The 15,461-nt window shown below is 41.3% G+C and overlaps 1 protein-coding gene across 1 annotated transcript in view; it reads left to right on the forward strand.

Moving 5' to 3' along the window:
• The window catches only part of LOC114566562 (roundabout homolog 2), an 87,728-nt gene that overhangs the window by 60,426 nt on the left and 11,841 nt on the right, over window positions 1–15,461 (forward strand). Inside the window, exons 8-16 of the mRNA XM_028595115.1 lie at window positions 906–1,077; window positions 4,734–4,939; window positions 6,497–6,578; window positions 6,695–6,860; window positions 7,379–7,545; window positions 7,636–7,757; window positions 9,843–10,074; window positions 14,168–14,292; window positions 14,398–14,569. Of these exons, the coding sequence (XP_028450916.1) occupies window positions 906–1,077; window positions 4,734–4,939; window positions 6,497–6,578; window positions 6,695–6,860; window positions 7,379–7,545; window positions 7,636–7,757; window positions 9,843–10,074; window positions 14,168–14,292; window positions 14,398–14,569 (1,444 nt within the window). The remainder of the gene's footprint in view (window positions 1–905; window positions 1,078–4,733; window positions 4,940–6,496; window positions 6,579–6,694; window positions 6,861–7,378; window positions 7,546–7,635; window positions 7,758–9,842; window positions 10,075–14,167; window positions 14,293–14,397; window positions 14,570–15,461) is intronic.

Raw genomic sequence — 15,461 nt, forward strand, 5'->3', positions numbered from 1 at the left:
AGAAACAATGTCATGTGCAGCATTAGAGTCATTAGACATAATGAAAGCAGGCTAATGTCCTTTCCTGCCCATCAGCTTGTCTGCTTGGGGGTGCAGAAACCGACAACGCTGATGCCTCAATTTTACAACCATGACTGCAGGTTATTACAGCAGGATTATCACTCTGGGGGTAAACTGCCATTCAGACCTAATAGGAAAGAGACATTGACCTACTTTTCTAACTGAATTGTACATAATTGTTGTAATATGTAAGCAAATTGAAGACATGTCTTGAACACAGGAGTGATTCCTTTAAAGTCAGTTGGCAAAATATGTAAAGTTAAAATACATTAAACTCAGTCTTCTCCCATTAGGAGAATGTGAAGACAAGTACACATTAATTTGGCAAAGTGATTCACTATTAGTGACAGAAACATGTGAAAAGATACCATCTGCACAAAATGCAAATATGTATAGGTGCCTGTTTATTACATGACCAAGGGTTAGCATGTAATTTAAGAAAAAAACATGGGTCTTAAAATTTACCCTTGGGATAGAGTACAACACAGATTAGTTTAGCAGAACCTTGTCAGAAAGATGTAATTTAAACTATGTATCACAAGAAATTGAAAATTAGTTCCTACATTTTACCAAGAGATCTACTGGCAGTGTGAAGGAGATTTGCAATAATTGTCCCAATAATCTATTTGAAGCAGTGTACTGTAGTTGTTTGTGTGGTACACAAATTCTACTTTATGAGTGTTTGTGACTCTAAAGTATCTGCTCAAAAAAAACTGATTTTCTTTTTTTTTTAATTACAACTTCTTCTTAAAAGTAGGTTCCAGTTTCTAGATTTTATACTTTTGGACTACCAAGCAAGTATTATTCATTTTATTTACATTGCTTCCCACTTTTACTCCCTGTAGGATCTTCTGTTTCCCAACCAGCCAACACAGGAAGCTAGCCGTGTTTCTGTGTCTGTGAATGGAGAGTTGACCATTTCATCTGTGCAACGCTCTGATGCAGGGTATTATGTCTGCCAGGCGCTCACTGTAGCAGGCAGCATCATGGCCAAGGCCCAGCTTGAGGTAGCAGACGGTAAGGCTAGCCACATGCATACTAAAATATGAGAGCTACTTTTTCTTAGTTGCAGTATGTGATTTAACAGCACCAACATGTGCTAATAGCCGTTTTGTTTCAACATTTTTAACCTACATTCTATTGTTACGCCCCGTTAGGTTAATTACTGTATGCATTAGGGAAGCACATGCACAGTATTAGTGGATACAAAATACTATTGCATGATCGCATGGCACAATATACAGGTAATTTTACCACAATGGAATTACTTGTATCATCTTTAGGGATTCTCCTGATAGCTGGTAGGTGACACCACTGCTTTATCTAATGATTTCTAAGAATATTTAAAAAGTATAAAATTGCAATGACTGCAGTTCGTAATCACAACTTGACATTATTCGAACTTTAGAATGTGGAACCATAAAATATGTTTTACTTAGCTTCCTGAAGTCGCAGGTTTGCATCAGCAATCTTTTCAGGGTAGGGTACTAGCAACACTTATTATGATTTAATAGCCTTGTCACTGGTATTCTGTAGTTGTATTTGATGCATACTGGGCTTTAAAATCATACAGAAAAACACAGACATGCTTGCAGTATTGTTCAGAACTAATAAAACAGTTAATAATAAAAGCTTTTTATCTGACTACACTCGGATCAGCGAAGAATCATCTATATGCTGTAAAAGAAAAAATCAATCCGTATTGTTATCACCTCCCTTTGGTAAATGGGAATGGTCTGAAAAAGACTGAAACTGTCTAAAGTAAAACTGTCTTCTTGATGGAGAGACACTTTAGCATTCCTCTTCTTTTTTTTTTTTTTTACAAAGCTTTAATGTTAACATTAAGTGCTGTGCCGCTGCCAGCTGGGAGCTGTTTATGCCCTTCTCTCCATTTGTTTCTTGACTTTTTCTCCCACACATTATTAAATTAAAATCTGTTGAAGTGTTTTTAGAGAGGAAATGACTCCTGTTCTGTCACTCAGAAGAGATGGATCAATATGAAAATGTTTGGTGCAGAGCACGAGGGGTGGGAAACATGCAGATGATTGATGGCTGTAACCGGAGACTTGCCGTGATACCAAGTGGCGTTTTGGAAGGTTGACGTGACGTTTCTAGCATTACTTAAGATTAAGGGTGTCTGACAGAGGCCTGCATTGGATGTAAACTTTCTGAAGGTCCAGATATGGACTAGTGCTCCACCCTGGGCATTGCGTATGATGTGTGACTGGCAGGTTTATAAATTATCCAGTCTGATAATTGAATTGGCAAGTATAGGGCAGTTCTCCTGACCACTGTAAGAATACCACGGCATACAGTAGCGTGCAAGCTAGGGAAGGTTGTGTGTGAGGATTGAAACACAGGCATTTTATTTAGCCATTTCTTTTACTGAAAATTGTTTGCACCCTGAGAATACTGATAGACAGACAGAAGTGGTTTGGTGATTTTCGATGGATGCAAAACTGGGTCAGCATTAGAATCCAATGTAGCTGCCTGAAATACACTACACAGAAATACACACGGTAATACACTCTTTTAAAATCTATATTTCAAGCCTACAGGTGGTGAATATTTGATACTGGATAGATTTTGAGTGTAGTAATTCCAACCTGTCCGACTGATTCCTACGGACACTTGAGGATGCCTGGAGGCTATAGTGGCTACTGGTGTGATGCTTGATCAAAGAGTACAATCCCAGACCTTAAGTTACATTTCAAATCCAGTTTTGGGCAGTGGTGTTATTTTGTCATCTAATCAATGTTTTAATAATCAACATTTACTCTGTAGCAGGCATAAAACCAGTAGTTAAATCTCCCAACATCCCTTTATCTGCAAACCTACTGTAAAACAATTCTGTTTATTTTGCAGCCTGGGCAGCCTCTGGTAGTGATAAGTGATAAACAAACTTGAAAAGCAACATTTTATTATTACCTCTGTCACTGAAGCTGGAGTGTATGATTGCATTTCTTACAGCAGCTAAATTAGGAACAGCAATATGATGTTGTTGTTGGCTCTCTAATCACTTGGGGGTAATGGTAGCTTGCTATACAGTAGATGTAATGAAAATTCCCTGAAAATGCAATACCAGGCTGTCTATATTTAGCTAATATAAAGACCAATGCTCAACTGAGGTTCCTCACGAAAGACTGATTATTGATTTATTTATTTTATGTTCATAACACTTTCACAGATCAGTGAAATCCCAATAAATGCATTACATTATTACATTACATTTCATTTAGCTGACGCTTTTATCCAAAGTGACTTCCACTTAAGTGCTTTCAACCCTGAAGGTGCAAATTCCAGACAACAAGAACTAAGTGCAAGTGCATTAGCTTTAAATAAGCAAAACTACAAAGAGCCATATGAAAGTGCAGCTTCGAGATTTTATATTATTTTTTTTATTTTTTTATGTTTATCCGAGGTGTAGTCGGAAGAGATGTGTTTTTAGCCTTCGGCGGAAGATGCGTAGGCTTTCGGCCATCCTGATGTCAATAGGGAGCTCATTCCACCATGTAGGAGCCAGGACAGCGAACAGTCGGGATTTTGTTGAGTGATTAGTTTTCCCTCTCTGTGAGGGGGCAGCAAGCAGGTTGGCTGATGCAGAGCGGTGTGGGTGGGTTGGAGTGTAGGGTTTGACCATGTCCTGGATGTATGCTGGGGCTGATCCGTTTCTGGCCCTGTATGCAAGTACTAGTGTCTTGAAGCGGATGCGGGCAGCAGTTGGTAACCAGTGAAGAGAATGGAGGTGTAGTGGGAGAGAACTTGGGGAGGTTTATATTGCCACCTGAATGCAAACAGTTCAGCTTCCATAATAACTGGCATGTCACATCTGGTTCTGCTTACTGTACCTGTACCAAGTTGTACTTGATTTCTCTGCTATCCTGCTTGAGTTGCTGTGTTCCTCATTGTGCTGAAGGAGGTGTGATGAAAGATAAGGCGAGGGGAAGCTGCTGTAAACACTTGTACGAATGGAGACAGACCCTGATAACAGTTAAGAGCAGCAGTGAGGAAATTGGAAGCGGGGAGTAGTTACAGGCCTAGAGAGCTTCAACACTCCAGAAATTACTGATGCAGAGTGCAGAGGCTGTTTTCTGGATGATATAACATGCTTTTAAAAGAGATGTATTGTTGTTTTGCTTAGCATGCTAATTCAGAGTTTTGTTTTGTGTGTGCGTGTGTGTGCGTGTGCGTGTGTGTGTGTGTGTGTGTGTGTGTGTGTGTGTGGGGGGGGGGGGATGCCAAGAGGGAGGAGGTTCAGCCATGAGTCAGAGTAGGAAGAGAGAGGACAGGCATGGATGTGTTGAGAGGTGTTATAAAGAAGGTATGGTAATTAGCACCACGGGTGAAGCATTGTTAATCCTCACATAGTAATTAAAGCGCAAAGGTGTGATGCAGTGCCATGAGCACACTGCCTTACTGTGGGAAAGGCTCACAAAACCGTCACTTTCTCTCACAACAAATCCATCAGATTGAACCCTAACATCTTGGGCCTGCAGTCACCAATGCAATTACTGCAATCACAAATTAACACCTTGTGATAAGGTCATGTGTTTTTTTTCTCCAACAAATCAGGCAAAGTCTAACTAGTTAGAATAGAGAGTCATTGCTACATGCCAAGACCATGACACACAAATTACAGTGCTTGAAATGTGTTCCTTGATTATTATCCTTAGCCCTGAAGGACCGCCCTCCACCCATTATCCGACAAGGCCCATCCAATCAAACGCAGGCATTGGGAGGTGTGTCCCTACTCAGGTGCCAGGCATCAGGGGACCCAGAGCCCACGGTCACCTGGCGAAAGAATGGGGCCAGTCTGCTTGGAAAGGATCCGCGATTTTCCCTGCTGGAGCATGGCAGCCTTCAGATCCAGAGTACCAGGGTGGGTAATTGTGGATTACAGAGAGATGCATAGAAGTTAGCATGCAGCATTGTACGTGTAGAATGTAAAATCGCTTGCTATTTATTTACTGTAGAGAATTAAAGGATAATTTCAGTTTAGTGCAATTTGGGTCTCATCTGTGTAGTATTGTACATTAACTCTATTGCATATGATAACATTGTACTCAAGTAATTGCTGAGAACTGGAAACGCCGTGACTTTGCTACAATTTACCAAGGTTCCCTTCCTTTTTGCTAAATCTGAAGTGGTCCAAGCAATTCCAGCAATCAAGTTTCACTGGCAGCGGTTTTATCAGGACCCGGGGATTAATTAATAAAAACAAAAGATTGTTAATTAGTCTTTGAGAGAATGTTTTCCCCCCCAAAAAATGAATGATTTGTTTCCTACTCTGCGCCATATCAACTGAATCTTCTGTAGTGCCTGCAAATAAATCACACTGTGCACATATTTCTCAAGGACTCCAAATTCAATTTCTGTTTCATTAACTTGATGACCTAGCTTTTAATGCATTGTCAATAAAAACTAAAAATAGGACCTCAATGCATAGTACATACATGGATACACATACAAACACAAAAACTCAAACACACATCTAGTCCCAGTTTTTTTGTGTTTGTACATCACATCCTTCTATTGCATGTGAAAGACGAGAGACAGATTCTTTCATCTGCCAGCTGATATCAACTGAATGTAATTCAAATGGACAAGTGCAGTCAAGTTGCTTTTAAAAGATGAATAGTGAGGATTGATTTTTATAAGTTGTTAAACGCTGCTATTTAGGCTGAATCTCTGAGGCAGCAGTTAGACTCAAGGACTCAAGGACAGAGACACGTAAGAGGAGTCCAAAGGGGGTAATATAATGGAGGAAGTGCAATATACAGTGTCCTGTCACAGTGTCAAAGTGCTCTTCCTGTGTCACTCTCTCTCTCTCTTCTACTCTCTCTTGAGAGATTGCATAGTTGTGAGTGGCTCCTAAGGCATTGCCAATATGAAATAGATTGTCATATCTCTTATTCCCTGTGTCAGCACTGATGATGATAATGTTGATGGCTGTGGGAATAGGGGTTGACTCTTATTGGAGGAAATCAATTAAGAGAATTAATGTAAGCTCTTACTGGATTCTTTTTTTCATTGGCCGGTGTTAAAGTTTTCTCATCCACTCTCCGACATTTCTCGAGCCAAATGCAGGCCAGTGGAGGTTAATGCATTTTTACTGTACTACTAGCTGTGAACCTCTTTCAAAGCCCAGAGTGACGCAAGAGCTAGTAGAAACCATCTGGGATCAGAGTTACAAAGACTATTGGATTCAGTGGAACACAGCAATAGAGCACACCCTGGAAATCTGTGTTATCTGTATTACAAAAAGAATCTTTAATGGTCAGGTTCATGCAGACAGCTTCACCTTTTGGTTTTTAGTGTTACATTTGGTTTCTGTTACAGTACATCTCTGAAATCAGCCTAATTGTTAAAGTTGTAGATTATATTGAATCTTGTTTTTAACCTTAATTATAATATCGTAATCTGTTGTCCTGAACAGCTGTCTGATTCGGGGTTGTACACCTGTGTTGCCACCAGCTCCAGTGGAGAAACATCATGGAGTGCCTACTTGGATGTCAGAGGTCTGCTTCATTAGAAATAATTAACACAAATTGTATGCATATCAAGCATAACTTGCTTGATATGCTTTGCATTTGCAGGTATTCATTTTTTCTCTCTACGTTTCCTCCTTTGTCAGACTCCACCGACTTCTTAGACTTCATGTCTCACAACGCAACAGCCCTCCCAGGACCGCCCTCCAAGCCAGAGGTCACTGATGTTACCAAGAGCAGTATCTCGTTGTCATGGGAACCGGGGCCAGAGGCGGGCTCCCCAGTGTCCTCCTATGTCATTGAGGCCTTTGGGTATGTCTCTGACCTATGGCCTCCAGCAACATTTAGTGACCCCAAACTTTCATGGCAGTTACAGTGGTGGGTGCTTCTGTGGGTATTCAATCAAGCCAGGGCAGTTTCAAGCAGAACATTCTGGATGGCTTACAATTCATTTCACAAGAGTGAAACATTTTCTGGTATTTAAATTTGAATGCTAATTATATGGCAAATAAAAGCTCAACATGATTGGCACGTGAGAATTGGCATTTTTCTTTTCTTACCAAATAGTTGACAAAAAGAAAGGACTACAAAGGCTTAGCATGTGTCATGATTGTTACCCTGATTACTCTTTTTGACGATGACAGAAAGTATTTCTAAAGATTTCATAAGTGATTATGGCATGTCATCACTGTGTGACATGTTATTTTTGCTTTTAGTCCCTAGGAGCACGGCCTACCAGTGTACGACCTCAAATAAACTGTCTAGATTACTTCTAAAGTAATGAAAGGATTCTTCCTAATTGATTTGATTTAATCATGCTCTCTCTACAGTCAGTCAGTGAGTAACAGCTGGCAGACAGTGGCAGACCATGCAAAGACCACCGAGTACACAGTCAAGGACTTGCGACCCAATACTGTCTACCTGTTCATCATCAGGGCAATCAATGCTCAAGGGCTCGGGGACCCTAGCCTCATGTCTGAGCCTGTCCGGACTCAAGGTACAGAAATAAGAATGTGTCGTGATGGATTCTTAGCGATAAGCATCAATATTCCATGCTACATGCTTGCATTTCTCTCTCCATTCCCAGACATTAGTCCCACAGCACAGGGAGTGGACCACCGCCGCGTGCAGAAGGAGTTGGGAGATGTGGTGGTCAGCATGCATAACCCTGTGGTCCTTAGCTCTACTTCAGTGCAGGTCACATGGACTGTGAGTACTTATATTTATTGTACTTCTTTTTTTTTTATTACGTTGATTTATGGCAGTTTTACCTTCAGAACAGCAAAACAAATCTTTCCTTAGCTTGTTGGGAACTTTATACTTGGCATGTTACTATGTTTTGGATTAGTTGGCACACACACACTCCTGAACATTGAAGGATGGCTACACATTCATAGTCTGAGCAGCTGGTGCTCCATCAATTTAGAATGGTTTGAGGTGATGCAGGAATCAAGACTAATGTTTCCATTCAGGACAAATACATCACCATTAGGTGCTACATGTGTCACTTCTGGAGGCAGTTAGCAGTCAGTCCTTTATCTGGGAAATGTTATTTGTCTGTTGGCAAGGTGTCCCTACTGCCTGCTGCTGTAGGTTAATGACACACCTAGGATGGGCTTACACTAGTCTGCTATTTCATGCTTGTCTGTACGACAAAGTGTACTATAATGGTGCTCACAGACTGACACAGTGACAAGATAAACCTGTGTTTGTGCTCGATCTGAATGGGTACGCGGCCGTTATTCGACCAGGCTCCATTTGCGGGAAACACACTCATTCATTATCCAATGTCAAGCAAATGTGTCTGTATTGAAGTGGTTTGTGCACACTGTTGAATTTGATCCAAAGTCGTTGTTGCCTTGTGCATGTCCTGTGGAAACAGTTGCACAAATGTGCATTTCCCATTTTAGATTTCATATTTCAGTAAACTTTAATTGGACAATCTATTACTTCAACAAAATGTCACTCACCTAGTTGTAACCATGACTCTTAGGCTACGTTCACACCGCAAGTCTTAATGCTTAATTCAGATTTTTTTTGCTCAGATTCAATGTTTTGTTTGGCTGTTCACATTACCTTTTAAAATGTGGCCCTATATCAGATTCCATTGTGAACTGGTTGCGGTTTCGAACTGACCCGCATGTGCCAAAGAGCAATAACAATGACATCAGATGCAGCACGCTGTTGCACTAAAGTTAGGGAGGTTATGGAGGAAGTAAGCATTTTTGCTTTTATTTCAAAATGTTTGTGTAATGGCAGCCATAACATTAATGAGCATAATACCAATTAGGTCTAACACCTCACTCTTCCTCCATTGACTTGCTCCATCACTGTTCTCCATTTTGTAGGCCTAGTCAAGTTTTTAATGTTACTGTCTGTGTCTATGGCTAACTCCCGCTGGCGTACAATTGTGAGACAAATGTCGATGTAGATTGATGTAAAAATCACATCAAATCTGCCTGCGGCTGCATTGAAAAAGACCTGACCTGGGTCTGATTCAGACATATGGAAGTGGTCTAAATCAGAAAAAAAATCTGATCTGGGCAAGATTTGAGTGTTCACACTACTTCTAAAGAAGTCTGACCTGGTCACTTGACCCTAAAAAAAATCAGATTTGGGCCACTTTTGCCTGCAGTCTGAACGTAGCCTTATTCTAGACTTCATCTTGATTAATTCTGCAACTATCTTCTAAGACAATGGGAAAGTGAACACAGATGAGGCTACTTTATTTTGATTCATGGCCTCAACCATATAAATTATTTTTTTTTATAAGGCTTTTAGATTAACAAGTTATTATGTTAATGCCATGCTGACTGAGGTTGCAGAGAGAGAGAGACAGAGAGAGAGAGAGGAAAAGAAAAGAAAAGAAATCTATCCTAATATATTTTGACTGGTACTATGATAAACAGCTGCTTTATATCACTTGTAAAAGCCTTTTCTTGCTTCTGCCCTTGTTAACGAGCCATTACTATGAGTTCTACGTATTACATATTTTACTCGTCCCCAGCAAAAAAGTAAAAACTGTTTTCATCCAGTATTTTGAGTCCAAAACTGTGCTGAAAGTCTGAGTCAGGGGTGCTGTTCAGCTATGGCTCTTCATGTGGTTTCTTGCTCCTCAGCTGCTAATTAAACTGTATGATTAACTAAGCGTGCAATGTCACTGACAGAGGACACAAACTGAATGTTGATCCACAGCTCCAAAGCAGTTCACACCCTGATGTACGCCACCTCCCACATCATTACCATACAGCATGTCTTTATCCCATTCTCTTACTCCTTCTCCTCTCCTCACAGGTGGAGAATCCATCCCAGTTTATTCAAGGCTACCGTGTGCTGTACCGGCAGACGTCAGGGCTGCCATCCCCAGGGCCATGGCAGATACAGGACTTGAAGGTTGCCTCAGAGAGGGACATAACTCTCTCTGGTCTGAAGAAAGGCATCGTCTATGAGATTAAAGTGCGGCCATATTTCAATGAGTTCCAGGGTGCAGACAGTGAATCCATGACAGCACTCACCATGGAAGAAGGTAAGCGACGAATTCATTCACATCTCTGACAAAAAAATCTATTCCTCTGCTGACTTTATGTAACACAAAATGTAAGATTTCGTTACTTATGCATGAGCAGATTCTCTTGTGTAAATGGCTCCTACCTTTTAGTTACCTACTTTTATATTTAGTTGCAGCTAGTAATGGCTTCATGGCTAGATAGTAACGGATAATGGCATTTCAAGTACACCCACCCACACACGCATTCTTCTGCAGTGCCTTGTCCCCTGTGTCTGGAAACAGGTCTCCCAGACAGCGCAGTGGGGGTCTGTGACAAGCCTGGGCCTCTGTGGGTTGGTGGGCAGAGGGGGGAGGGCAGAAACTGTCTCCTTTGACATAAGCTCAACTCTCTCTCTCTGCTCCTCTGTGGACCCCTGCTGCCATGTCTCCGTCACACACCAACCAGACCTGTGTGATATGACCCCCCTTTTCCAACACACACACACACACACACACACACACACACACACACACACACACACACGGTATTAATCTTTAATGTATTGGTAATAACACTTGTTGGTGTCCTATCGTGCAGGTCAAATGATCAGCTACTGATTCCTTTTAAGGGGCTTTCACACCGCTGCGCGGCAACTCACCGCCTCCAGTCATTTCAATTAGCTGTCTTGAAGACCTGTCGTTTCAGAGGGGAAGTGGGGATGATCACGGCACTAAGGGTATGAAAGCAGTTTCAGCCCACGTAAAGAGTTCACCGAAATGGACTTCTGGCTGTATCTGCCTGGCTTTGGCAGATACAGCCGCTTTTAAAAACGCTTTGATTTTGTTGTTGTCAGGCCAGTTGCAGCATGGCGTTGTGTCAGCACCTTTAGGTCAACTGTGGCACAAATGAGTGTAACATAAAATCATTTGTTGTATACTTTATTTGTAAAGTGGACAATTTCCAGTATAATGTGATTAATAAATAATAGCCTTAAGCCCATCGCACAGAGCAACAACGAAAGCCCGGGAAAAAGCTGGCCCTTGAGTTGGGATTGTGTTCTCAAACAAGAATGAACTTCCATGCTTACTTCACAAATGCTGTGTTTTGCCCCCTGACTGGGCAGGGGGAACTCTTCATGTAATGTATTGCTTTCAGGTGCTGCACCAGCTGGACTGTGTGGAACATGGCTTGTCCTGAGAGCAAGTCAAGATGAGGCCATTAATGCATCCTCCTCACAGTAGGAGAATAAGGATGGCTATGAACAGGGCATACACAGAGAAATTCCCCTCACTGTAGCCCAATTAAAATGGCCAGACAGGATCACCAGAGGTCTTTGTGGACTGGGGCACGTGCTCAAGATACTTGGTATCTGGGAAACAAGGCATCGTGGTTCAGGAAAATTGGCTTGATCTACTGATACACTAGAGCCCAGGAAATGTGCTGCCCTGCACAATTCTGAGAAAAAAACATTCTATCCATCAAAGGCAGATTGGGAATGTGCCAGTGCCTTTGTGAAACCCTAGCAGAGGGGGTCTTAAGGGTCTCTGAGGTCAAAACAGCTGGTGACTCCCACCGCATACGGAGGGGGGAAGTGTATTAAGATTAATGATTCTCGCATCCCCTCGATGAGTTGTTGGTGTGAGCAATGTGGCCGGAGGCAGAAGGCCCTGTGATGTCAGAGTCATCGCTGTCATCCATAGGATCCTCTGGCTTTCCATCACTGCCAATGGCAAATCAAGGGAAATGCTGTGGTGTGCTAAGTCTGAGGCAGATGTAGCTGTTAAGATGAGGATATACTGATATTATGAGACCATGACATGAGGGTCAGTAAAGAGCAAAGACAGGGCCATCCTGGGTGGAATAGAACTCCCTGACCCTACAGAAGTGTATTGTGTGTTATGTGGCGACAGGTAAGTTGACATAGCAATGTTTGCTAATTCATGAATTAATTAGCTTAATTGATGCACTCATTTGCATAACAGGTTATGTTTACCACTTTATACCCTGTATAGCAGGACATTAAGCAGCTTAAGTGCCTTTTGTTTAATTGCACAGCTGTGAGTAAAAAGTGAAATGTTCCCTCAGACATTGGAAGCATTAATTGCTTTAAATTACTGTGTTGATCAGTCTTAATATCAGTATTAGTCACATTATTAATAGCATACTCTTTGACCTTTTCTGCTGTTTTGACCATTTATTGTAATGTTACCCTGAGTCATTACTGGTATTGTAGCCATTATTCATCCTCGGGGATTGTTCTCGTATACGGAAATTGCAGAACTACAGTTAATGGTTCCTGTCTTCTCCTAATGTAAACCTTTGACTGACTGGGCAAGCTCCATCAGTTTGCTGAAACAGCACCACTGAAATGACGTTTGGAAAACTGGAGCTTACTTGTTTGATGGTGCACTCACATTAGCCAACCAAAAATGCATTTATATATATATATATATATATATATATATATATATATATATATATATATATATGTATATATATATATATATATATATCATTTTGCTTTCCTAACAGTAGACTTGTCACCTTATTGTGACAGTACATCCGCGTGAGTTGTACTCTTGAGTAGTAATTGCTTCAGAAAGTCAATACAGTCCAAATTCCTGCATATCGATATCCTCAAACTGAGTCAATTTGCTAAATGTAATAGAAATAAAGTGCCCCTCATATGGAAGATTTAATTTCTTTGTACTGCCAGGCTGTCTAATATTTTGCCGACATGCCATATCTGTTTAGAGACACAACTTACATTTTGTGTTTGTCTCACCTTTTAAACTTTAAAAAGATTTATTGTTTTGCCATCATTTACCAAATGAGTTAAGTGATCCAGATGGTGAGAGCTTTCCAGCTGTCAGAAGACTGGAAGAGATCAACCTTGGGACTGGCCCAGACACTCTCTTATACTCCTAATATTAGGAGTATAAGAAAGAGTGTCTGACCTTATGACTCTAATCTACCAATGCAGTACAATCGCTGCTTGCCCTTGCTTCACTGAGACATTGTGCACGTGTTCATTGCATCTATCTCCAACTATTTACAGAACTCATCCCATCTGGAGAAGTCAAAGTAACCATGTTGCTCTCTGGCCAGGTGGCAAACAAGACTATCTTGTCATGGCCCACCTGCTTTGGCTTCTCTGCACTGCCATGGCATTCACTGTATTGTTTACATGGATCCACTGCAGATAGCATTATTTTTTTCAGTTCCTTAATTGGGTTCAGAGTAGTTATTTCATCCACTCAGTCAGAACATAATGATAGTTTTAATGGGAATCATGAGAAACTGTGTGCCCAGAGTGGTTGTAGCGTTCGTTCAGTGAAAGATGATGATTTGCTCAGTTGCCTAGAAATGATATTTGCCTCCTGCTGCCTGCAGTCTCTTTAAATCGCCATTCTGCCCATGCAGGTTATCAGGCCAGTTTGGTACATTTAAAAAAAAATTACCCATTAAAGAGGGAGTTTGAATGTGGCACCATGAGGCATGGCACTACATTTCTTTTGACAAGCCATCTCAGAATCCTCATTATAGAATATGTAGACTGACCATTTTCATCTAGATAAGATATGCAAAATGTAATATACAGCTACTTGTGGTCGTAATGGTTTTAGTCCATTTTGGGAATGATGTTAGCTGCTGAGCTCAGCCATATTTCCTTGGCCGAGGAAATTCCACTCATATCTAAACTTGCTGGTCTGCTTGGAATGGTTGTCGTAATTAGCAATTAGTAAAGCACAGTTTGGACCTCATATGCTTGGTGCGTATAACTTATAATGCCAGTAAGATAATAGAATGTTAAACTTAGCATAATGAAAGAATGGTGCATTTTTAGGCCCCAGTGCATTCCAAATATAAAAAAAAAAATCCTATCATTAAGATATGAAATTGAGATGAAGTTCTCCAGTAGCCATCTGCCACGCTGGCTTAGAAAGTACGTTGTTGTATGGCTTGCTGTATGAATATGAGTTGTGGCAGTGGGTGAGACAAATCCTTCTTGGACATGAAAAAAAAGCTCACTTCTGTTAAAAATCAAAATGCTAAATAATTCTATTTTTTCCCTTTTTCTTATGCTTTTTCTTTGTTTCTTTAATCTTTTCACCCACCTTGACCCATCAGCACCTGGTGCGCCTCCACAGCAAGTGACAGTGTTGACAGTAGGGAGCGATAACAGCACGTCCATCAGTGTGTCATGGGACCCTCCTCCCGCCGAGCAACAGAACGGCATCATCCAGGAGTACAAGGTAGGATCAAACTGCACCTGATACGCTGTACCAAACTGAATATTTTAGTTATGTACTGTACGGCATCACAATGAATTCTGTCTGGCGTGTGTCTGTCTTTGTCAGATCTGGTGTCTGGCCAACGAAACCCGCTTTCATGTCAACAAGACTGTGGACGCAACCATCCGTTCCGTGGTAGTTGGGGGGCTGCAGACTGGAGTGCAGTACCATGTGGAGGTGGCTGCAGGCACCAGCGCAGGGGTGGGGGTCAAGAGCAAACCCCAGCTCATCATTTTGGGTAATCCACCCACACACACACACACACACACACACACACACACACACACACACCCCAAAACCTGGAGTCAAATAAAATGACCTCATAATGGGGGACCCATCACAGACTGGGGGGGGGGGGGTCATCTGGAAAAAAGATTTATCAATTTATTGCAATTGAAGAAAGAAGATTGCGATTTACAACGCAGACATCTTCTGAGAAATCAATTGTGCTTCATTAAGTGTAGTGTCTGGTAACACTGTGCCAAGTACTGTTAGCCATATCAATAATCCTTTTCAATATGTGGGCAGCTGGTGCTAACAAAATAGACAGTGTTTTTGTAGGAGCTTATCAGTCTATCACATCTTATCAAATAGCTAAAGAATGCCCAGAGAATATAAGCCCATAATCGATATGGGAGCTCAGGCCAGATGCTCTTCATCAGTGACTTTTGACTGATATATAATAACACCCTTAACACACAGAGAAAGGGAAACACAGGCCCGTGGACTGAAGCTTAATGATTGTGTGTGTGTGTGTGTGTGTGTGTGTGTGTCGGGGGGCTTCCTGCTGGAGACTGTGAATCTAATTTCACAGCAGAGTAGCTGCAACAGAAAATCAAACTCTGTCAGAGCTGCTCTGTCAATCTCGTGTCTTGCAGCTCAAGTTGATAAGTGCACTGCTGAATTGATTTACTCTGCCTTCATATTGGATGCACTGATGCTGTTTTTTGTGTGTTTCTTTGTTGTGCTTTTACCACATTTGCCCCCCTGTGTGGTTTTTTTTCTTTTCATTTTCTCATCTTTTGGCTGTTCTTGTAGTCCATGTGTCTTTAATATATGCTGTCTTTTCTTTTCAAAGTGCATAGTTTGACCTGAACAATGGATCTTTTGCTTTTATTGAAAGTATCTTC

The sequence above is a fragment of the Perca flavescens genome, chromosome 13, assembly GCF_004354835.1.
Source record: "Perca flavescens isolate YP-PL-M2 chromosome 13, PFLA_1.0, whole genome shotgun sequence".
Lineage (NCBI taxonomy): Eukaryota > Metazoa > Chordata > Actinopteri > Perciformes > Percidae > Perca > Perca flavescens.